The 23,078-nt window shown below is 31.3% G+C and overlaps 5 protein-coding genes across 11 annotated transcripts; 3 read left to right on the plus strand and 2 right to left on the minus strand.

Annotated features, from left to right (window-relative positions):
- The first annotated feature begins 221 nt into the window (after nt 1–221).
- On the plus strand, nt 222–5,375 carry LOC122636302. 3 transcript variants are annotated; one of them, XM_043827379.1, is made up of 6 exons: nt 226–382; nt 509–522; nt 673–961; nt 1,110–1,408; nt 2,170–2,394; nt 2,470–5,375. In XM_043827379.1, exons 2-6 carry the CDS (start codon nt 513–515, stop codon nt 3,528–3,530), a joined length of 1,884 nt encoding a protein of 627 aa, XP_043683314.1. In that variant the 5' UTR covers nt 226–382; nt 509–512; the 3' UTR covers nt 3,531–5,375. The 3 variants fall into 3 exon arrangements, with proteins under 3 accessions (XP_043683316.1, XP_043683314.1, XP_043683315.1); XM_043827380.1 differs by having other exon boundaries at nt 228–382; nt 503–522; XM_043827381.1 differs by lacking the exon at nt 509–522 and having other exon boundaries at nt 222–382.
- On the minus strand, nt 4,638–8,227 carry LOC122636306 (glutamic acid-rich protein-like). The gene is made up of 5 exons (XM_043827387.1): nt 7,986–8,227; nt 6,895–7,152; nt 6,673–6,813; nt 6,454–6,578; nt 4,638–6,364 (listed from the first exon to the last, which is right to left on the minus strand). Exons 1-5 carry the CDS (start codon nt 8,091–8,093, stop codon nt 6,346–6,348), a joined length of 651 nt encoding a protein of 216 aa, XP_043683322.1. The 5' UTR covers nt 8,094–8,227; the 3' UTR covers nt 4,638–6,345.
- Nucleotides 8,228–8,476: 249 nt separating this feature from the next.
- On the plus strand, nt 8,477–11,730 carry LOC122636304 (dipeptidase 1-like). Of its 2 annotated transcripts, XM_043827385.1 has the most exons (9): nt 8,477–8,790; nt 9,090–9,216; nt 9,656–9,827; nt 9,887–10,324; nt 10,442–10,700; nt 10,803–10,887; nt 10,953–11,028; nt 11,113–11,327; nt 11,499–11,730. In XM_043827385.1, coding segments are annotated over exons 1-9 (1,458 nt in total). In that variant the 5' UTR covers nt 8,477–8,706; the 3' UTR covers nt 11,501–11,730. The 2 variants fall into 2 exon arrangements, with proteins under 2 accessions (XP_043683320.1, XP_043683319.1); XM_043827384.1 differs by having other exon boundaries at nt 8,478–8,790; nt 11,113–11,730.
- Nucleotides 11,731–11,874: 144 nt separating this feature from the next.
- LOC122636300 (neprilysin-4-like) lies at nt 11,875–21,148 on the plus strand. Of its 4 annotated transcripts, none has more exons than XM_043827378.1 (17): nt 11,875–12,714; nt 14,456–14,537; nt 16,482–16,549; nt 16,665–16,840; nt 17,166–17,411; nt 17,730–17,935; nt 18,014–18,190; nt 18,270–18,368; nt 18,432–18,576; nt 19,029–19,243; nt 19,373–19,549; nt 19,610–19,772; nt 19,839–19,887; nt 19,997–20,064; nt 20,157–20,293; nt 20,384–20,548; nt 20,757–21,148. In XM_043827378.1, the coding sequence occupies exons 2-17, from the start codon at nt 14,526–14,528 to the stop codon at nt 20,931–20,933; spliced, it is 2,280 nt and encodes a 759-aa protein (XP_043683313.1). In that variant the 5' UTR covers nt 11,875–12,714; nt 14,456–14,525; the 3' UTR covers nt 20,934–21,148. The 4 variants fall into 4 exon arrangements, with proteins under 4 accessions (XP_043683313.1, XP_043683310.1, XP_043683312.1 ...); XM_043827375.1 differs by having other exon boundaries at nt 11,875–12,502; nt 12,578–12,714; nt 20,157–20,548; XM_043827377.1 differs by lacking the exon at nt 11,875–12,714 and adding an exon at nt 12,803–14,019 and having other exon boundaries at nt 20,157–20,548.
- On the minus strand, nt 20,654–23,056 carry LOC122636303 (p21-activated protein kinase-interacting protein 1-like). Its single transcript, XM_043827383.1, has 3 exons — nt 22,918–23,056; nt 22,505–22,667; nt 20,654–22,424 (listed from the first exon to the last, which is right to left on the minus strand). Exons 1-3 carry the CDS (start codon nt 23,011–23,013, stop codon nt 21,145–21,147), a joined length of 1,539 nt encoding a protein of 512 aa, XP_043683318.1. The 5' UTR covers nt 23,014–23,056; the 3' UTR covers nt 20,654–21,144.
- Between the last annotated feature and the right edge of the window lie 22 nt (nt 23,057–23,078).

A 23,078-nucleotide genomic window follows, 5' to 3' on the forward strand; every position in this document is an offset into this window, starting at 1 on the left:
TGAAGATCTGCTCTTTTTTTTTTTTTTATTTTATTTTATTACGTTTTTACTTATTCGAGATATATACTCTAGGAAAGTACTACCAGATAGTCGCCATATTGTGACGTTTCATGAAAGCTGCGCAAATTGATTGAAAACGTACATACCGATTGAGGCATATATATGTACCTATATATGTAGTCTGCATATATGATGTGACCACATATATATGTATATGCACGCATCATACACACACATGTACGATATTAACAAGTGGCTGTATAAGCTCAGTCACTATGCACGACGCAAATCATTTAGATGGCCTAACAAAGTTTATAGACATGCCTTAAAGAGCACGCTAATGTTTAAAAATAATGTAACGTGTATATAATATAATTTCAAGGTAATTTTACTATTATTGATATATCACTTTTTTCATCTTGATAATGTTTTAATATTCATGTCGAATATATCAAAATTTTGTGTTCCTTTTTTGTAATAAATTTGCGTATTTCTCATGCTGCCTAAGGGATATGGACCCAGGTATATTTTGACACAATTAGATTTCTGAATATACATATAAACACAAATATTATTTATAGTTTGTATTGTAATTGCAATTATCTTTATATATTATTATGACAAATGATTGAATGGTTTATAATATGTTTATGAGGAATTGTATATTTTTAGAGAGTATAGGAAAAGAAACAATTGTAAAAGTAACTGATTGGCTACGTGGAATGTGGGAAATGAGACGTCGTAATAGTCCAGTTCAACAATGGGTTGATTCTATACCATCACCTATAAAATCAACTGTACCTGTTTCAATTGATGTTAAGTCTAATGCTTCAGTAACACCTACACCAGCTAAAGACATTCCAATTTTGAAAGGAAACTATTCAAAGATTCCTACTATGACTGTATCAGCTCCTATAAATGTGCCTGGCTCATCAGCAGTCAATATGTCTAAAATACCTAGGTAAATATTTTGACAAGTATGTATATATACACACACACACACATGAAACAAAATCAATAATATGTTTGCGAATGTATAAAGCATGATATTGTTTAATAAGATATTTTTCAAGTTGTATAGTTATAAAAATAATATATTTGTATTATAGTTCTCTTCCCCATGGTAGACTTGCACGAGATCAAAGTTTTCAATCAGACAGTAGCCATTGCAGTAGTATAGAAAGTTTATTAGAACTGAGAAAAGCAGATCCTGAAGCAGTTTTACTTAGTCTTGGATTTGGTGGTTGCTCCAATAGTCCTCAAGAAAGCGGTCCATTATCTCGTATACCTAAAAGGTTCTTACAGCCATCAAAATTAAAAGGAATTGCTATAAATGACTTTGTTAAACAGCAACAAGAAACAAGTGAATCATTTGATTCCGTATCTTTGGGATACAGGGGTTTAACAGGTAAGCAAAAGTTTCATAGTGTAAATATTTTTTTAGATAAACTATATGTTACAATCCTTAATAGGATAAACCTACAATATTATCCAAAGTTTATAATATGAACATAAACTTAACATAATATTGTAGTGTTGTACTGTGTAACTGATACTTTATAGGAAGTGATGGCACATTAAGTATGAATACAAGTATTTTACATCGCAGACATTCTGGGTCCAGTACATTTGTAAGTTTAATGAATGCAATGTGCAACTACATTTATTTGCTGCAAAAACACGAATATCTTTTTTTAATTTGTTATATATGCAAAATCAAAGCATGTGTAAAAACATTGATTTATAATTGTTACTTACTCTCTTTTTTTTTGTAAGGTATATTAATATTGCAAATATTGGTTTTTCTACATGCAAGTTTTTGTTACATGTGTGTGTTTATAATTAAATGAAGCTTATTCTACATACTTTTGTTAATATATATTTCAAAATGCATGAATTTATATATAGGAGCAATTATATGTGATAGAAATATGTATAAGAAGTCATTTAACATTAAATATAACAGTGTTTGCAAGATAGATATAATTACATACAAATAAATCATAAACTATTTTGAAATTGAAGATTCCCTTTGAGAAATTATAGTTTCAAATGAGTAAAATTTCTGCTTTTTTTACTTAAATAAAATCAATAATCCGTTTTATACATTATTTCTGATATATCATATGAAATATTTTTTATTAATAATGTTTTGTGATATTTTATAAGGTTCGCCGTATGTAGCACCATCTGAAATAGTGCAAAAAATCATGGAACGATTACGTGAACACGAGTCACATGAAATGGATGCATATGCAATATACAATGCTTATGAACAACCTAACAAAATATATCCACAACCCGGACATTCTGTATTATCACCAGATAACAGACAATATTTGGAGCAGCCACGGTCAAAAAGCCCTGACATGCGTAATAAGCGTATGATTATTGGTAAGATGAACTATACTCATGTATTATCTTCTTTTTTGAATTATTTTCTACTTTATATCATTACACATATTTAAGGACAAAAGTCTTTTGCTTTTGGACATAATGGAGATTTAATTGAGATATGCCTACCAAATACGAAAAAAACATCACAAGAAAAGGTGGATAATTACTCTACTATTACTGATATTTCTAAATTAAGAGAGTTAAAGGAAATGCATATAAAGTCAGAAAAATCATCTATTAATAAATTAGATGAAACTATTAAGAGGAAATTATCTGATCAATTTAATGATAGTACTGAATTTTTTGGAATTGACGAATTACCAAGTAATTATTTCGATGACCAGATAACTCTCAATATGAAATATAAACATAGAGAAAAAGAGCAATCCAAATCAATTGCTACTATAACAGAGAAAGATGACAACATTTTTTCTAAATATGCTGGTACTCGACGTGCTAGTGAAGGATATGATGAAGTTAATTTAAGAGAGAATAATATCATTCCGGATGGTAGAAGATTTAGTGATAGTATAATTATGAAAAACCAGATTAATGAAGGTTTGTTAAATAGAAGAAGAGGTCTGAAACGTCAAGCGAGAGTAAATGAGTTGGATGCAGAAAATTTCTATTGTTCAAGCCAAATAATATCTAAAGTATCGCAAGAGAAAGAATCTGGATCTGACCTATCATATGCAACATCAGAAAAAAAAACAGACATTACAAAATTAAATTCTACTATAGAATCTACTCATGAAGTCGAGTGCTTAAGTCCAGAAAACGTCAACGAAAATTATGGTCCATTTAAAACTTATAAATATTCTCCAAGTGTAAGCACAAATACCTCAAGTACGTCTTCTACAACGACTTTATTAAAGAAAAAAGATAACTGTTGTAAAAAGAAAAATCGAACTTGCGATTACAAAGAAAAATTAGATCATATTTATAGAACTGAAGACATGCATGCAGATTGTTGCTGTCAATTTGATGATAGTAAATGCTGGGAGAAAGTAGAAAAAATAATGCAAGAAAATAAAAAATTAGAGGATATTGTAGCAAAAAGCAGAATAGAAATGGCAGAAATCCGTGATATGTTAAGTAATGTTTTATCTGTCAGAATGGAACCTGGTTTTTGATAGTATAATTGAAAGATCTATTTAAATGAATTTTTAGCGAGTATTGATTGTTTAATAGATGATAATTATTTAACAGCATGAAAACAACAAACAATTATACATTGTAGAAAGCAATCTAAGATATTTTTAAATGCTTTTTTCTAAATAATTTTTCGAAATCTTTTTTTTGAAGATAATAGAAATAAGAGCCTACAATCTAATAGAAAATAACTAAAGACAAATTAGTTTGCTAAAAATTTAGTTGAATTGTCAGCAATAAACATGCTAAAATCTGAGTATATAGAAAATGTTATAGGTCTAATAGCCTACTTTTATGTGTAAAAATATATGTACATGCAATGTATATACGAATATCTTTAAAAAAAAAAAAAAAAAAAAAAAAAAAAAAGAAAAAAAAAGGAGAAAAAAATATCTTCGCTATACCGATTACACGTCGTATACGATCGTGATATGCAGCAGTGTTTTATTGTTTAAGTGTAATTATTTTAATATGGGGCTGTGGATAAATACGAAAAAATATACTGCTTTATTATCCAATATTTTGAAAATATGGATATTGTTAAATGTTTTTGTAAATTATGATTTTAGAATGACAATGTGTCAATATAACATTTGTTTTAGTGTACACAATAGTTATTATTATTAAAAATTTTTAATATTTTTAATCGACACTAATAAATTATAATTTGTTTTTTCTTATTCATTAAAATTTTATTTAAGTTTATTTTTGTTATTATTAAATATATATGCACAAAAGGATTTTATATATGCAATTAATTAATATGAAGGTTTTAATGTTACATTACAAAAAAGAATTAATTTGATATAACTGATAATATTAATTATATCAAATAAAAACAAAGGACCAAAAATTTCAATCTTGCATTTCTTTAATTTGTGTCAAATCAATGCTACTGTATATGTGTATGTGTGTGTGATACTGCAATGTAATCTTTTTATACGCTTTTTTCTTTTAATATTCAAAACACACGTTTGATTACATTCATTATTATAATAATCTTGATTTTTTTAATTAAATAATATTTCATATTATGAATTAATATGATATATAAACACAAATTAATTATGCTTATGCACAGAATAAAATAGGATGATTAAACAGTTTTATTTTCACGTTTTATACTTGTTAATAAGATTATGTAACTTTTATTCTATTCTACATTGACAATCAAAATCATAAATTATACTTGAGCAATATAAGAACTGTATGTGCAAGAATTATTTCTTGATTCACCTAGCATATTTACATTCTTACTTTAATAGTATTGGAAAACATGATATATGTTCTTCCCTATATTTTTACACGAAAAAACGGCATAAATTACATAACATTATTCATTTTTATTAAGATATATAAGGGGCTCATGATAAGATGTTAAGTACATAATATTAAATATTCTTGCAAAATTTATATCTTTACTGATGTTCTTTTTTTTATAAAGACCAATTTTGCTTTTATTGACAAGAGATTTACTAATTTTATATATATATATACATATACATATACATACACATATATACATATATATATATATATACATATATATATGTAAATCAAGATCAATCGTAAATGCTACTTTCCTTCTGTGAAGGAAATTCATGCATTTATCTTTTTAAAGGTGTCACTTCGCCTGAAATTGTGGTGATTGTTACATTTCTCAATCTGCCTACGAAATAAAGAAGCACAATAGGATACTTTTAAAAATTTTAGTTTAGTTATGAAATAAAGTAAAAGATGTATTAAGAACACTGTAGAACAAAAGGTATAATGTATAAATATGGGAAAACTAAATAAAAATCTACTACAAGATTTTCTTTATGCAATTCTCTTTTTTTAATATATATTAGTTTATAACTTGCATCCGTAAAATGTTTCTATTAATCACGATTAGACAGATTCCATAAAATTACGACTTTTTTATTCAATGAATTAAAGAATTTGAATGAATTATTTTTGTAATAAAAATAATTATCGATGCTGATATTCACTGTGGAATATGTAATATCAAAAGCAATGGATATAAATCTAAAGACACATATATAGTAATATGTTAATGTTGGGCCACAATGAAAAGTTATTAAACTATAATCGATAACGGAAAATAATGAGATTCCTTTGCGTAAGTAGCACCTTGTAACTTGGGTGGAAAACAAAAATGGACTATTTAATTACCGGATGTTTTACTTTATTATTAAATGCAGTCATGTAGATGACTACTGAGTTTAAGATTTTTTTAAATCATGATCTTCATCCATGTCTAAAAAATAATCATGTTTTCCTAAAAACAAATTATACATATTTTTTTAAACAATTAGTTTTTGTCATAGGCATAAAATCCCGTTCAGTTTTTACATATTATGTTATTAAACATTTCCATGAAAACGCAGACTCATAGATATCTGCACTTGTTCATCGCAGCACACAGGTATTTGGTAGAATCACATTCACTATGCCTAAAGCCACCCATTACGATAACGTTGGATCCATGGTCCACCCAATCTTAAATTTAAATATGAACCTGCTACATTACTGCTTCATGTTCGTGCATATATGTAATGTTTATACATAGAGCGTGATAATTACTGCCTTGCCAAAGTCTGCAGACAATATAAAATGTGCTATTACAGACTTGGTATTGGCATGCATCATTTCATATTGACTGTAGTATTTAGGAGGATGACATCTATGACGCTTTCTGTATTTTCATTCATATGTATATGTGGATGCAGAGGTATTCATCCTTAATATACCTTAAACCATATATAAACAAATAATAGCAAACTCAAACTACATTTAATCTTCTTTTTCCTCCCTAAAACAAAAAATCTATTCTTTAAGAGTGTTTTTTTAAATAAATAGAAAAAAGCAATGTGATCATATATAAAAAATTAATCAACTAACTTTACAACTTCTTGCTGTTGTTGATCAAGATGAAGTTCCACAATTGTTTCTGTTCTATTTTGCACTTTGAAAGTTACCTGTGCTGCTAAATATTTGTCTTTGTTGCTGACTGACCACCCAGAATACTACAAAGATTAAATGTACAGTTATTGCTTAAATGAACTATAACATAGTATGTACCTTTAAGTAATTACTTTATCAATAAATACATATGCATACCGTGGAGGTACTTTTGTACAATGTTTTTCCATCTTCCTTAAAAGGTAAGAATTTTTGAAGTAATGCTTTTCCATCTATCCTCCATAAAGTTGGATCTTTATTTCCTCCGATATCAGCTTTTGCGACGACAAATGCTCCAGACTATAATAAATATTAGAATTATTTGGCATAATTTTGATATTATATTTTGTGTCTTACATACTATAATAAATTTGAACAGACTGTGTAATCTTTTGGCGTTTCCCCTGATGATTCATTGAAACTATTATCATCAGAATCTTCTTCTTCATCTTCTTCTTTGTCATCCTCTTCTTTCTTAGAACGTCTTTTCCTTTTAGGTTTTTTTTCTGCGTCTGAATCAGATTCGTCGTCTTCCTCGTCATCTTCTTCTTCATCCTCTTCTTCCTCATCTTCCTCTTCCTCTTCCGAATGTTGTCTTTTTTTAGCAACTTCCCTTTGTGGTCTTTTTTTCGTAGCACTCTACAAAGGAATATAAATTGAAGTACTCCTATTAATGCATAAATATATATTATAAAATATTCTGTCAAAATTGATACTTGTTTAAGATAAAAGTTATAAATTATATATGTTGAGAAAGTAGATATTAGTATTAGTAAAAATTTGATGAAAATATCAATATACTTATCGTAATAAATGTCGACATTACATTCGCGCGTTTAAAAAATTTACTGCCGGCGCCACTGACCGGCCGGCAATGATGGCCGCACAAACATAGTCAAAATATAGAAAACAAACGATTTAACTTAGAAAAATACGATCTACCAACACTTCCCCAGCGCATTATAAAAATCGATCGAGCTTACATTTGGATAACGACAAATTTTCGAGAATTATCACAATACGTTCACTGAATTAAAAAGTTTCATTTAAAGACAGCATGAATTATGAGATTTTGATACGTTTCTAACGTGTACCTAACACTTCCATCCAAATATTTTTCTGTACATATCGAATGCTTATAAAAGCAATAGTTTTTCACGAAGCTCGATGATTAAATATTTATTATACAAAAAAAAAGGATAATCTTTGATCTCGAACAATTTGAAAAAAACGTAATGATTTCTTCGAGTGATGTTTCTTACAAGGATCTCACAATTTATTAAGAAATTCTCGACTGTTTGTGGCGATTGTTCGATCGCGAATGACGAAGAGTCGACTATTATTTTCTAATCGATAACATTGTTGAATCGACTGAGAAGGGATGTAGAGTAAGAAAAATTGAATAAGTCAAGATGTAAGGTAATAGATATAAGTCGTAAAAGATGAAAAAGTTTCCGGTAGCGTGGGTTTACCTCAGCTCCGGCCTCCGGAGTCCACTCTTCCTCAGAAACTCCTTCTACTTCTTCTGGATCATCTGCTGAATATTCGTCCTCGTCCGACACATCCTTGGTTTTTTTCATGTTGCTTTTGCGCGAAATTTTCGTAAGAAATCCCGACGGGGCTCACCAAACGAAGGAAGAAAAAACGACCGACTAGGTGCGAACCGTTGAACGACGTGCACGTACACCGCAAACAATATGGCGTCACGGCGGCACCGAGAAGTACTTTCACGCGCAGTTTCTTCCGCGCATATCGGAAGTTCAATTGTTTCCTTCACTTTGCGCGCCTTTTTTCAATTTCATTTCGCTTTTCTTGTTATGTATTTATTTAAGTTATTTATGACTTATCTCTAATGATTTCATTTTCATCGTTTGTATAATCAATCATTGTTTTTTTAATATCTTTTCAATGTTTATACTTAACAATTTTTTATCTTTTTTATGCACATTATCTTGCAAATATACATAGACACAATGAAGTAAAGGGCAAATAATGTTTATATATTATGATTTCTATTATATATTTAAGATAAAATTGTGAATGGTTGATATGATTTTGGTTTTGAAAGGTTTTCTAGCCCGGGTCGATATAAAAGTCGGCGCATGCGTTCGTCCGTTCTACATCCTAACGCTCCCGTTAATGTTTACTACAGTAGCCAGTGCATTTTATCAGAAATAATAAATTAAGAAAAAGATGTTCGAGCTTTATGGACTCAGTAAGGATGGAATGTTGTATCGTTCACCACCACCAACTCGAAAGGACGTTGATATATTAGAGGTAGAGCAAATAAACAGATATTGGTTATGGTACTTAATAGCTTCCTGTGCCGGTCGATTACTATCGCCAGTATCATCACAGTAGTATCATTATCATTTTTGCTTTTCAATTTTATGTAATAAAATAATGATGTTAAATTTTTATATGTGCTATAAAAATTGTACTATAATTGTACTATCTGTATGTACTATAGAAATTGTACTATAATTCTTTGTTTAAAAACGAATGATAATTGTAAATAAATTTTCATCAAATTTTAAAATGTTATTAAAAGCATCTATTCTTTTTGCATTTTTTAGACTTGCTTACAACTCTCTTCTCCAGAACTTATGAGAAAATTACCTAATGGCGACGCTTTACATCACGTTAAGGAGACAAGTGTTTCGACTTCATTGGATAAAAACAAAGATGCTTCGAGAGAAAATGGTAAGTCTTGGAATAGATTTTATCTATTATTTCGAGCAATCTCTTTACTTATTTTGCACACCACTGAGTTTTGATTTGCACGACGTAGCACAATTTGTATTAAGCCCGTCGGTAAAATTTTCGTTTAACGGATCGTCACTGTAAAAAGTCCGCGAAAAACGAGCAGAACGGTTAAACAAAGAATATCTTGATTTGATATGATTTCTATTTACGGTTCGACGCATTACTCAATTGCGAAAACGATGCTGACGAGGAAACTCAGCTGAAAGTAACAAAAGATGAAAGGAAGCTTCGAGAAACCGTTATGGTAATTTCATGTACGAATAATGTTACGCGCTTGATTGCCTTTTTCCTGTGGGAAGGCATCGGTGAAGAGTGATTTTCGATATATTTCGAAAGTTACAGTTATCTTTTACCTTTAACATTTTTTTCTCGACAGAACGTAGTATGGGACGAAGATGGATAGTTATGGCAGGATTCTTTTTTCTTGGCTGCGCCTTAGTCGCCGGCGTAGGATTACCATTAGCATTGGAACTTCGAAGTTCTCATCTTTTAGAAGCAAGATTGCAGGTCGTTCGGAGAATGCTTTCAGAAATTCCATTGATCGATGGGTATGCAACAATAAAAATACAAAAGTTAGAACGTATAGGCAATTACATATTTTCTTTAGTCATAACGACTTTGCTTGGAACTTACGAAAACATCGAGGAAGTACGAAACTGCAAGATTTTCCGTTTGACGAAGACGTCTCGAGGAACTCTACTTGGGGTCCTCAATGGCAAACCGACCTTGTACGTTTGCGTCAAGGTATCGTAGGCGCACAATTTTGGTCAGCATACGTCCCTTGCGAGGCTCAATTTCTAGATGCGGTGCAACTTACTCTCGAGCAAATTGACGTCGTTCGAAGGCTCACTTCCAAATATCCGACGAAAATAAGGCTGGTAACGACGAGTGGCGAACTCGAAAAAGCTCACAAGGACGGCGTTATCGCTAGTTTAGTAGGGATCGAGGGAGGTCACAGTATCGGTACTTCTATGGCGGTACTTAGGAGTTTTCATCGTCTTGGCGCACGTTATATGACTTTGACACACAAATGCAATACACCCTGGTAAGTTCGTGTTTTGCAAAAAAGGATTCACGTCATCAGAAAATTAATAAATCGTGCGTAAAGCGTTAGGGAAGTTCGTTTACTTATTTTTTTACTGATTTTTTTAACTGATTCTAGGGCAGACTCCTGTTCCGTCGAAGATCCAGACAGAGTAGCTCCTGCAGATTTTCAGAGCGATGGACTTTCGAGTTTTGGAAAAGCTGTCGTCAGAGAATTAAATCGATTAGGAATGCTCGTTGATCTTTCTCACGCTTCGATCAGGACTATGAAAGATGCATTGACTATAACAAAAGCACCTGTTATATTTTCGCATAGCGCTGCCAGATCTCTTTGTAATTCATCTAGCAATGTACCAGACGATGTACTTCGAAATTTGGTAACTATCGACTATAGGTACTTGCTTAATATCGTTAATTAGTTGATAATTATTTCACCATACAATTCGAGTTTATACATTACTAACTATTATTTCTTCAAGTCTGTTAATGGTGGCTTAGTTATGGTTAGTTTCGATAGTACGCACCTCAGCTGTGGAGATAAGGCTTCCATGTACGACGTTATAGGTAGATAAGTTTATTAGTTGATTTAACAGTAATGAATTAAGTTTTACTTGTATTCTTTTTTTCAGCTCACATAAATTATATACGCCGAATAGCCGGCGTTAATCACGTTGGCCTAGGAGCCGGTTACGATGGAATCCTAAGGTTTACAAGACGTTTAACGAACATTTGTTTCGCTAATGTTTTTGACTAATTAAAGTACATTAATACATTCGTTGTTTCTTGCAGTCCACCTACAGAGCTTCCAGATGTTTCTGGATATCCATTGTTATTGGCAGAATTAACAAGGGATAGACTATGGTCTGCTTCGGATATAAAGAAATTAGTCGGTGGAAATTTGTTACGTGTTTTGAAGGAAGTAGAAAATCATGCTATTGTTGTATTACATCAATCTCCAGCTGAAGAATGGATACCACAAGAACTCATAGAAGATTCTTTTAATTGTATAAGTATAGACGCTTAACTGTAATTCCAATTAATTTGGATGATTTTTTTTTCACGGATAACAATTCAGTTTCATGAATCTTGTTAGGATAATATTAGAAACGAATTGTTTCCTTTTTTCCACGATATTTTTTTCTATAGTATCGATATGAAATGTTCTATATTCCTAGGAGGAAAGAAACGTCGGCTATTTTTGTCGAACGTTCGCGTTAATAGCGATATTGCGAAATCGCTTTGAGAAGGGGAAGACTTTCCGGAAATGTCCTTAACGCTTAACACGATCATTGGAATAGGGTGTACCTGGCCTCGACTATTTGATATTTTTTAATAAAGTGTGTTATCAAACTATTATAAATCACACTGTTCCAGTTGATTAAAATTTTTGTATATCGAGACAATGTATTCCCTCTTCGCGTGACTCGTCATTTTCTTTTTGACCTATGCATTCAGATAAAAATTCTAACGATAAGGCTATTTATCCTGCGTCAGAAACGACTACAGTAATAAAGAAGAGTCTTGATATCACAAAGGAGTTGCCAAAATGAGGATGCACGTGTTAACGGCCTACGCTCCTAAGATTAAAGAAAATTGTCGAATGTATACGGCCAATCAAGTCGTAACATTTCAACCTATGGCCTTTATTAACTAATTTTATACGTTACTTTTTGATGATAACATATTTCAAACGTGTTAAGAAAAATACGACATTTTAACAAGATACATAAACTTATCTTGAATAGTATGATGTTGTTAAATGATAGACGATATGAATGATTGTGTTATTTAACGAATCAAATGTATTCGTTAAAATAGAACGAAGAATGTAAAGAGGAAAATACTTAAGCAAGAAATATACTTAAGTAACAAGAAGAAACGATGATCTGTACTAGTTTTCTTCGAATAAAGTTAGCTTCGATCAGAGTGAGGATCTTAACACTATCTTAGACAGTTGAGTGGGGGAATAGGATGATTAGACTCGCTTCTTCGCGAGCCGAAACTTCAGTTTGGTTTATCGCCTGTCTCGCAGCGTACATTCTTTGAAGCGACGAGCAATCTCGTAGGCGGTAAAAAGCAAACGCGAGGATCTTTAAACGAATATCGAATGAAATAGTACAATGATGGGAAGAATCGCGAGTTCGAATTAAATTGACAGAGAAGAAATATTTTTTCGTACGTGCGTATGTTCATCTTCTCATAATCTTTACCTTTTCCCCGCGAATTTATATTTTGATTTCGATCGTGCACGGAGCGAGTCTACGCGTCTTACAAAACAAAGAAATATATTCATAGGATTCCTATAAAAACAATTATAATATATTTCATGTCTTTCTAAGCAAGTGTTTGTATATATATATATATATATATATTCAAAGAAATAAATATCAGGTGAGTTCATCGACTTTTCAATGTCTTTTATTCATTTTTATACGCGCGTATTTTCGATCCATCTTCTTAATTAACGAGTAGAATGAAAAAATAAATTTTATAGTAAACGATTAGTTTCGTTCGAAAATTTGGTTTATATATTATTCTGTATATTTCTTGAATGTGCAAAGATCAAGGTAATAGATGTTAGAACGTAATAGATCGTAATAGCACGTGCCGGCTTTACATACACGTGGTTGATACTTAATTCATATTTTACTTTCGTTATAATCTCCGAGTCGACGTGCTCGAGATCCAAAATCTCGAGTCCTTCTAAATATAAATTTGTATATTTTTACACGTTGCGAGATACACATTAAAGCAAATCCTAATATAGTGGAAAACATTTGCGAGGGAGTTACATGAGAATCTCGTGAAACGAAAGTTTTGAGACTCGAAAAAAACAGGGCGTCTTCGTGCTCTCTTAATTATCTAATCTAATCTTTCTTTTTTGGATGCTATTAAGCATAAATATTAAGCATAAATATTAATTGATAATTAATATATTTTACATCGTCTCATCGTGATTGACAACGCAAAGTACAAAGTAGAAAACAAGGACTAACGTATCGTTTAAATATTATTCGTAGACATGTTTTCTTTCTATGTTAATAGATTGATACTCTATTATATTCTATTTATATTTCTATTTCCTTTGAAATATACTTTTTGTTTCTTTCGTTTTCAATCATCTATTCTAATCATGTGGTACAGGCAAGCTAAACATTCTTCGCGCCGATAATTTTTTTTTTTTTTAAGAAAACGAAGTGTTTCTATTCTCGTCCTAATTGTTTCGAATTTTCTCTTCAACTTCTAATGAGCTGATATTAAAAACGAGACAGAGTCGTGTTAAGCTTTTCGTAATCATACGATTGCGAGTAAAGTTACACCTATTAAAAAAGAAACTCTCGAAGCAACGTTAAACCGAGTTTAATGAAAAGAAAAAAGAAAAAAAAAAAGAAAAAAAAAAGGAAAAAGTCTAGAAAATGAGCTTACGTGCCGATGTAATAGCGTAAATTGATCTATCTTCGTTACGTGCTGGTAGTATCGGATATTATACAATGCACGATATATAGATATATATATGTACATTTGTCCGACACGATGTCAGACCGGTTTCAGTGATCATCCATTGACGCGTTTGTCTTCTTCGGAAAAACATATAAGCAATTATAGATTGGATAAAACCGATTAAGTTATAGACACGCGATAAACATTCGTATATGTTTGTCAATGCCAATGCCGATAGCGAACTGATTTCAACACGTATGTAGAATTTCGATTATCGTATGCTTATGAAACGGTATCCGCGGAAGAATGCGTTTGTTTGCCCTTAATAAAGAAAATTTCTTTTCTTATAATCAATTGTAACTAAAAATAAATAACATTCTAAGCACGATGTTCTTTGAGAGTTCTATAAAAGATTGTATTATATGTGGACATGATTATTTTGATATCTTTAACTTTTAAAAGATTGATAGAGATGAATGATTAATTAAAAATATATAAATGCGTAGGCTATACCATGGTTGTACAAAATGAAGTAACTGAAGAAACTGGGCGAAGGAGAAACGATATCGCCAGTCTGCGACACGTTGCATCCATCTTTCATTCAATGCAAAGAAGCAACACGATCATCGTCATCATCGAACGACGCATTTTTTCTTAATAACTTAACTCTTGGTATTGTTCTTTGTTTCAGAGTTGCGAAGCGAGAGCGACGAAACCGCGAAGTTGACGACGACGGGGAGAAGGTTGAAGAGGAACGAAAGATGAGATACAAGGTTAGACCTAGTCCTTGCTTTTCTTCTTCTTCTTCTTCTTCTTCTCATTTTTTTTCCTTTAATATATCTTTTTTTCCTTTTTCCTGCCGCAATCGTGAATCTTAGACTTAGAATCACTAGTTTCTTTAATATCAGCTGTCCCTGGAGACGACACATTCTCGTCTCTCTCATTGCATTTCCCCTCTCTCCCTCGTTTTGTGGATATGATATGTTGCTACACCTGCATAAAACATAAGACGTATACTTAAATGTTCGAATGCGATGCCTTGTTTGATCACTTTGAAATTCCAATATGAATGCACAGTAAAATAAAAGATCAATCGATGCGAGGATCCTTGTAGGAAGTTGTTTGCTCCTCGAAATACGTGGACGAGTTATGATGTATCCATACGCGTGTCATTGTTAATCTGCGATTTTTGAAATGTCAGTGAATTATGGACAAAAATTCATTGCGTTTCTAAAAAGACGATTCTTTTTCTTTTATGTATTATTCAAAGTATATAGTTATGTACATAAGATACATAAGTTATTTTAAAACGAAGGCCGTATATATGACTCGTCGTCTATCCTATAAATGACTTGCAATTAACGACGATGTGTATTAAGATCGGTAGCAAAGAGTACCTATTTCAATGTCTATTTTATGTTTCGTCATGATCGAAATGAAATCAACGATCTCTTAAAAGATAAATGGAGCGTATAAGTATCACCTTAAATAGGATAGCCTGAGAGATTAAAACTAATGGAAAATCGAGCACTTGACACCAATAATAAATGTCTCTTCGAATGTGCATTAGTATCGTCTTGCCTGTAACAATAATTATTAATTATAATCAGCTTCATCGCAAATTTTTGCGTTGTAAAATAAAAATCAAAATAAATGAATCCTATACGAGTGGTGTATTTAAAAAAAAGAATTTTCATAAAACTCCTTCGATTGGAATACATTGTATAAACTTCGTACTTCGATTTAAAAAGTTGAAGATCTATAATAAGAATACTATCGTCGTATATTCGTATAAATAGAGTAGACTCGGTGAGAGGAAGATAGGCTTATCGTTCGGCACGTCTCTTCTGTACACACGATTGGAGCTAAATGAATCGATTAATTACCGTAGTTAAGGATTAATTAAAAATCGTATCAATCGAACAATGACTTTTGACGATATAAATAAATATTGCGATCGATAGATCATAAGCGCGACTTTTTTGTCCTTTCGATGGATATCGTGTATATATGTACGAATATGTACATTCATATGTATGTACAAGTAATATTCGTTTATAGTAGGAAGCTATTTTCTTGAAATTATATATTGTTTCGACGCACCCTTACACAACTATATTTCAGTGATTTCCCTCGCAGAGGGGAAAGGAGGGAATATACTGTTCATTTAGATAGACTTTAATAAGAGGAGGATTATTATAGATTACAGCAGGATGTAAAGAGAGGAGGCGCGTAATGCCGAGGTAATTCCATTGATTCTAGAGCAAGGTGAGACCTTCGATCGTACGTTCTCGTGACGATGGTTAACACTAAACTAAGTACGATTAGGTAAACCGATTAGGTTTTGTTATGATTGATCCGATAGAAAAAGAAGTGTATAAAAGAAGGAAGACAACAAAGGACGAAACGACAAGCAAGGACGAAACGCGTCGAATGACTAAATGAGATCAAAATAATGCGTATGGCTTTTATACGACGGAATTATTTTTTTAAATCTTGTAGTAGTTTTTTTTTTACAGTTTCTTCTCTCTTTTTTTTTTTTTTTAATTACATAAATAATTCCTCCTCGTTTGTTAGCTCTGTCTGTCATTGATTCATAAATAGTAATTAATAATAGATTAAATCGACGTATTTATTAAAAGGTCAATTGGTCTATTGTCGATTTAATGTCAATTGCGAGTTACACTCCCGATTTGAATCATGATTTTTTTTTATAGGTGAATGACCCCGAAAACAATGGAAGGGGAGTGGACGATGGCAATAATAAAAATTCAGAACTTCCATGGTGATTATTATTAAAAATCTTTTTTCTTTAAATCGAATAAATATTTGAAAAACATTTTTATCTTATAGTCTCGACAATATATATTTTGTTAATATCTTGTAAACTTTTGACACAGGCAATGTAATCACGGAGACGAAAAGTCGAGCAGAAAGGAAACAAGGCTCGTGATAATCGTTGTCTTATTAACGATAACTGTGATTACTCTTATTGTTACCTTAACTTTGCAAATGATTGTATTTTATAAGGAAGAATATAAAGAAATGTGTCAGAGCGAAGAATGCATAAAAACAGGTATCGATTAAAAACGATTAATATTTCGATTATCTTCGCTATCTATTTATCATCGCTATCTATTGGATCTATCGATCAATAATGCGTTACGATTCCAAAGAATTTTGCATCTTTTAGTTATTTTCCTGTCTCACGAATTAGAAGATAACACGTTTCGACACCAATTCATAATTATCTATATTTTTCGTATCAATACTGTCTTCTATGTTCTAACGTTCGTTGAACGTTTCAAATATCAAATAAGACGATAACATTATTTGGATCGATACTTCCGCATTGGAAATCGTATTTGTTTTATTATTAGAAAATGATCTTCTCGTTTCAGCCGCGAGAGTATTAGAAGCGATGAATAAATCCGTAGATCCTTGCGACGATTTTTATAGATTTGCTTGCGATGGTTGGGTCGCAAAGCATCCGATACCTCAAAGTCAAGTATCCTGGGATCAATTGAGTCTACTTAGAGAATATCTCTTGCAAGATTTAAGAATTTTACTAGAAATGCCTGACGAAGAGAATGATCTAAGACCTGTAAAGTTAGCAAGGGCTCTTTATAAAACTTGCATGGATACGGGTAAGATCAAATATTCAATCACAAATCTGTACGATATCAAAGATGAATTATATCGTTACATTATTCATAATCACGTTTATACTATTAAATATCCGCGATTATTCTTTATGCTAATGATATAAGAGTAATTTTCTGAACGCTTATTATGTATCTACGATATATCACGTAACACTATGAGATCAGATATGATGATAACGTTAAAAATGATTGATAAAAACATATCCGGAACTTGCCTTACACATCCTTGTATATAAATAAACATATGCTTCTAAAAGAAATATATTAATTCATATGTTCAAGTATAATATTGATTTTTAGCGAGCATCGAAACATTGGGACTAGAACCGATATTCGAAGTATTCGAAAAGATAGGATTACCGGCGGATCCACCTTTACAAGTCAAAGTTCCTTCTCTTGATTTATCTCAAATCGCTGGTAGAACCCGAAGAATATTAGGCTTGAATCTTTTGGTCAATTTTTATATCAGCGAGGATATTCGAGACACGACGAGAAACAGAATAATGGTAAGATTATATTTTTAAACTTGCCAACTGTTTCCCAAAATAACTTGATTATATTATTTGATGATTATTATGTGCTAGACGGAACAAGTATCTCCAGCTTTTAGCGAACGATATCTTCTCGATCCACAACGTTTTCAGTCTGAATTAGGCGAATATAAAAAATATATTAAAGCTATGATGGAGTTTGCTGGGGCTGGAAACAGAAGTACAAGTTTCGCGGATGAAATTTTAGAATTTAGTACGAAAATTGCAAAGGTAAAATATGTTATCCTAAAATGATCTATTTAATGGTTTGAAAAATTAAATCTTATATCGATTGTTTATCCTTTAATAGATCATGGATACACCGGAGGAAAGACGTAGCGTACATCATTTCTTTCATGACGTTACTATCGATGAATTACAACAGCTGACTGATCTTCGTGTACAGCAAGTAATACACCTATATCTATTACATATATAATGAATATATTCAAACGAAGAAATATTTTTCTAGTGGAACTGGACGAGGTATCTGAATGGTATATTTGAAAATACAAACGTGACCGTAAATACAGAGAGTGATAAAGTTATTGTAATGGATCTACACTATTTACAGAAATTGCCCCAACTACTTGCGATTACGCCGCCTGCTACGATAGGTATACTTATCTTCTCCATCATTGCTGAACTAACTACGCGTTGTCTCAACACTTTAATATTCGCTCGCTTATGTATCATATACGTGCTCTAATATTCAACACATACATATGTATACCATATATTATATATATAGGTCAAGTATTTTTCAATGAGTATTTAGAAAAGAAATCAACGATGTTCCATTGTTCAACTTAAAAAGGACTGTTGTTTCAAATGCGAACACTAGTTTACTAACGTTTATTTGTTATCATAAAAAAAAAAGTTGAAAAATCGAATAACTAAAAGAACGTATCCCCATAATCTAATGAGGCCAGAGAGAGCAAAAGGTTATCGTACAACCGCGTTACTCATAACACTTAGTGACATTGTTTTCAATTATTCACTCACGTTGGTAAGACTATTCGATCTTTGCAAAAAGTTTCTAATTAAAACTATTGCTGAATTCTTTTAGCACGTTTTATCTGGTGGAGCGTATATTCAGCGATTACGCCGCTTACACTGCAAAAGTTTCGTGATCTTGGCTTTCAATTTTCTCAAAAAGTTTTTGGTCTTAAAGAAAAAACGCCAAGATGGAAAGGTTGTACCGGAAATGTAAATGCTAACTTTGGCATGGCTCTCAGTTACGTCTACGCTCAAAAACATTTCAATGAACAGGAAAGAGAAAAGGTCAATGATCTATACGTTTGAGATTTATCTTCTTAGATCTCTCCAAAGTTCATTTTAAAACTCGTGAACTTTTTGTCACGATATTATAAGATAAAAGCATGTGAAATATATAAAAGATGATAATTTTAGGCTTTAGAAATGTTAATGGACATTAGGGCAGCATTTGATGCAATGGTTAAAGAATTAGATTGGATGGATGCGGACACTAGACTACGCGCGCATAAAAAATTATACGCAATGAGACCATTTGTCGGCTTTCCAGAGTGGATTACTAATCCAGAGAAATTAAATAAATTTTATGAAGGTGTAAGTTGGTATTATTTTAAGATAAAAACATTTGAATCTATTGAACGATTTCTATTGTAGGTGGAAGTAATACAAGGGAAATTGTTTGAAACTTTTTTAAAACTGACGGATGTAGGTGTTAAGAAAAATTTAAATAATTTGCGAGAAAAACCGGATAAAAATCGATGGATATCCACTGGAACTACCGTTAATGCATTTTATAGCGCTATTTTAAATTCAGTCAGTAAGTATATATTATCACATTAATAACTAATAATTAATTTAATGTAATACCTTTTGATATTTTCAGCTTTTCCAGCAGGTATTTTACATCCGCCATTCTATGGAAATGGAATAGAGTAAGCTTGGTATAATTACATCTATTTTCTGTATTTTCGGATACACTAAAAACATAATTTTGTTTGAAAAACATTTGCAATATTGAAAATAATGAACATTTTTATATAGATCAATCAACTATGGTGCAATGGGTGCAATTATGGGTCATGAACTTACTCATGGGTTTGATGATCAAGGTACAATCAATGTCCCAAATACATCGTTTCATAGTAATTATACATCGATTTATAATAACGAAAAAAATTACACGATTTTTTTTTTATGTCAGGTCGCAGATACGATGAAAACGGCAATCTCAGGCAATGGTGGAGCGACGAAACATTGCAACATTATCATGAGAAAGTCGAATGTATCATCAAACAGTATAGTAGTTATCATCTTCCTGAGCTGGGTAACAATTTTACAGTGAGTAATATTCTCGTTGAAAATATTCCAAAATGTGCCAAGGCATATTGGCTAATTTACAAAGACAAAGAATTACTGATGATTTTTCAGGTAAATGGTATTACAACTCAGGGTGAAAATATCGCTGATAATGGTGGAATACGAGAAGCTTATAGAGCTTATCAAAGATTGAAAGCTCGTAACTCGCACCAGCAAGCTTTGCCTGGTCTTTCAGAATATACTCACGAACAATTGTTCTTCTTAGGCTTTGCACAAGTAAATATTTCATTACAATTGATTTTATTTTATAACAATAACCTTTTTAAATACATATTTATTTCCAGTTATTTGTGACAAAAAATGTAGCTACTGCACTAATCATTCTTTGTAAAATATCATAGATCGTTTTTTATTAAATCATTAATAGACGCAGAATATGTTTCTTAAGTTATTGAAATTAATAACATAAGATATCTTTTTCCAGGTTTGGTGTGGAAATTATACAAATGGAGCATTAAAATCTAAACTTATAGAAGGTGTCCATGCACCAAATCATTATAGAGTAATTGGGACATTGTCTAATAATGCAGAATTCGCGAAAGCCTGGAAGTGTTCAACTAATAGTCGTATGAATCCAGAACACAAGTGCATCTTGTGGTAAATTTTTGGTATTTGACTCAATCCAAGATATATTTGTACAATTGTGACAGAATGCATGAAAAAAAAAAAGCATAAAACTGTCATATCTAATTTAAGATTTATATTTATATAGACTGATAGAAGCTAGTGAATAATTTATTATTACTCTTACATTGTGTATTCTGAACGTCATTTTACGAACTGTAAATATCATTCAAAAAATAAGTACTTTCTCAAGTTGTCTTTTTCTTTTTATTTGATATTATAAAATGTCCCTCTTCTATCGTTTTCATTTTTTTATTAAATTTATTATTATTTTCCTCTACTTTAACTAATTCTATTTTCCTCTTCTTCTGAATCTTATTACCAGATTCCGTATTTTTCTTTATAGTCTTTTTTATTTTTTTGGAAGACATCTGAGTAATATCTTGCACTATGTCGTTCTTTTTTCTTTTCTTAATGTGTAAATTTTTCTTTTTCTTATTATTATTATCCCTATCTTCGATTAAGCTTTTCTTCTTTGGTGAAGGAGAAGTATCTTTTTCTACAGATGCAATACTTCTTTTATTCCACATGTTATTTTTATTACATCGTTTGTCTGTATTTAATTTTACTTTCTTGCCTGGAGGATTGTCTTCTTCTATCCATTCTGCTCTTCTCGAATTACTCTTTGACTTAGCAATTGGTTTTATGTCAGAATTATCAACAGATGTCACTTCCCAATCATCGTCACAATTTTCTTCTATAATAACTTCTTGTTGTAATCGGAACATACTTTTGCTTTTTACTTTCTGATCAACCTTTGATAGTATTTCTTTTTTATGAACTGTATTTTTATATGGCATTGCAAGTGTAAGGCAAGTAATTCTAGCACCACAATTAATACTCTGCAACATATCTATCTTATGTCTAGTAAACCTCCAAAGTTTAATTTCACCAGAACTGGAAGCTGTTACCAATAAATCATCTTTGTGTGCCATACATTTAATTCTAATATCATGTGCCAATGTATTTAATGTATGTACAGATCTATCAAGATCATAAAATTTAATTTGACCATTTTCTAAGCCGACAGCAATCAAGTCATCTCTTAAAAATTCTACACACACGATTTTGGAATCAAATTGTACTTCATCATCAATACCTGCCAATTCTACTGAATATATATCAATTTTTTGATTTACTGCTAGAAGATATTTTTCTCCATTTGGACTCCACTTTAAGACTGTGATGTTCTTAGCATCCAGTTTTAAACGTGGTACCAAATTTGTAGCATATGCTTGTCGTCCTTTAACTAAGTTCCATGTTCTAAGAATACCATCAGCTCCTGTAGATAAAGCTAATTTTCCTGTTGGATGTATAGCTATAGTATGAACAGATAAACCTTTATGTGGCTTTTGCCAATGTTTCTCAATTTGCCAATTACCACATCCAATAGCAGCTATTGTCCCGTCGTTACTACATGAAAACAAATGTGACGCTTCTGGTGTAAAAGTTATATGATTAACAGTATCTACAAACAGAAAATAATAAAAAAATTTAATAAAACAATATTTAAAAAAATAGGAAATATTATTAAATACAATTATTTACCATTATGATGCATTAATCTACCAGATTCTATTCTATTACGCAAATCATACAGATAGATTGAGTCATCTGCACCTGCAGATGCTAAATAATATTTATTGCTAGCAACACTTCTTATACTTGCCAGATGGCTATGTGTGACAAAACTTTTCTCAAGTTTATATTCCTAAAATAATATATTAAAACTGTATAATTAATTATATTAAAGTACAGAGAGTATGAAATGTACAAAGTACTATGTTTTTATCGTATTTAATATTAGTATAAATAAAAGATTACGCATATTATTTCACATATACTTTAGTAACAATATTATATAAATATAAATAAAATATAATTTCAAAACATTCCGGTTAACCGGTTATAATAACAATACCCATAACCTATAAGCATTCTTAGAAAAGTTTATTACTTACATTTACGATATTAGAGACCTTGTAGCCGACCAAATACTGCTCGTAAGTACCCACAACAATTTCAAAAGGATCGGACGTGTTTAAATCTAGTTGCATGACGACTGTCTTAGAGATACAATTTATTTAAACTCAGTGACTTCATCTACACACGCGAACACAAC

Source organism: Vespula pensylvanica, chromosome 21, assembly GCF_014466175.1.
Source record: "Vespula pensylvanica isolate Volc-1 chromosome 21, ASM1446617v1, whole genome shotgun sequence".
In the NCBI taxonomy this organism is placed as follows: Eukaryota; Metazoa; Arthropoda; class Insecta; order Hymenoptera; family Vespidae; genus Vespula; species Vespula pensylvanica.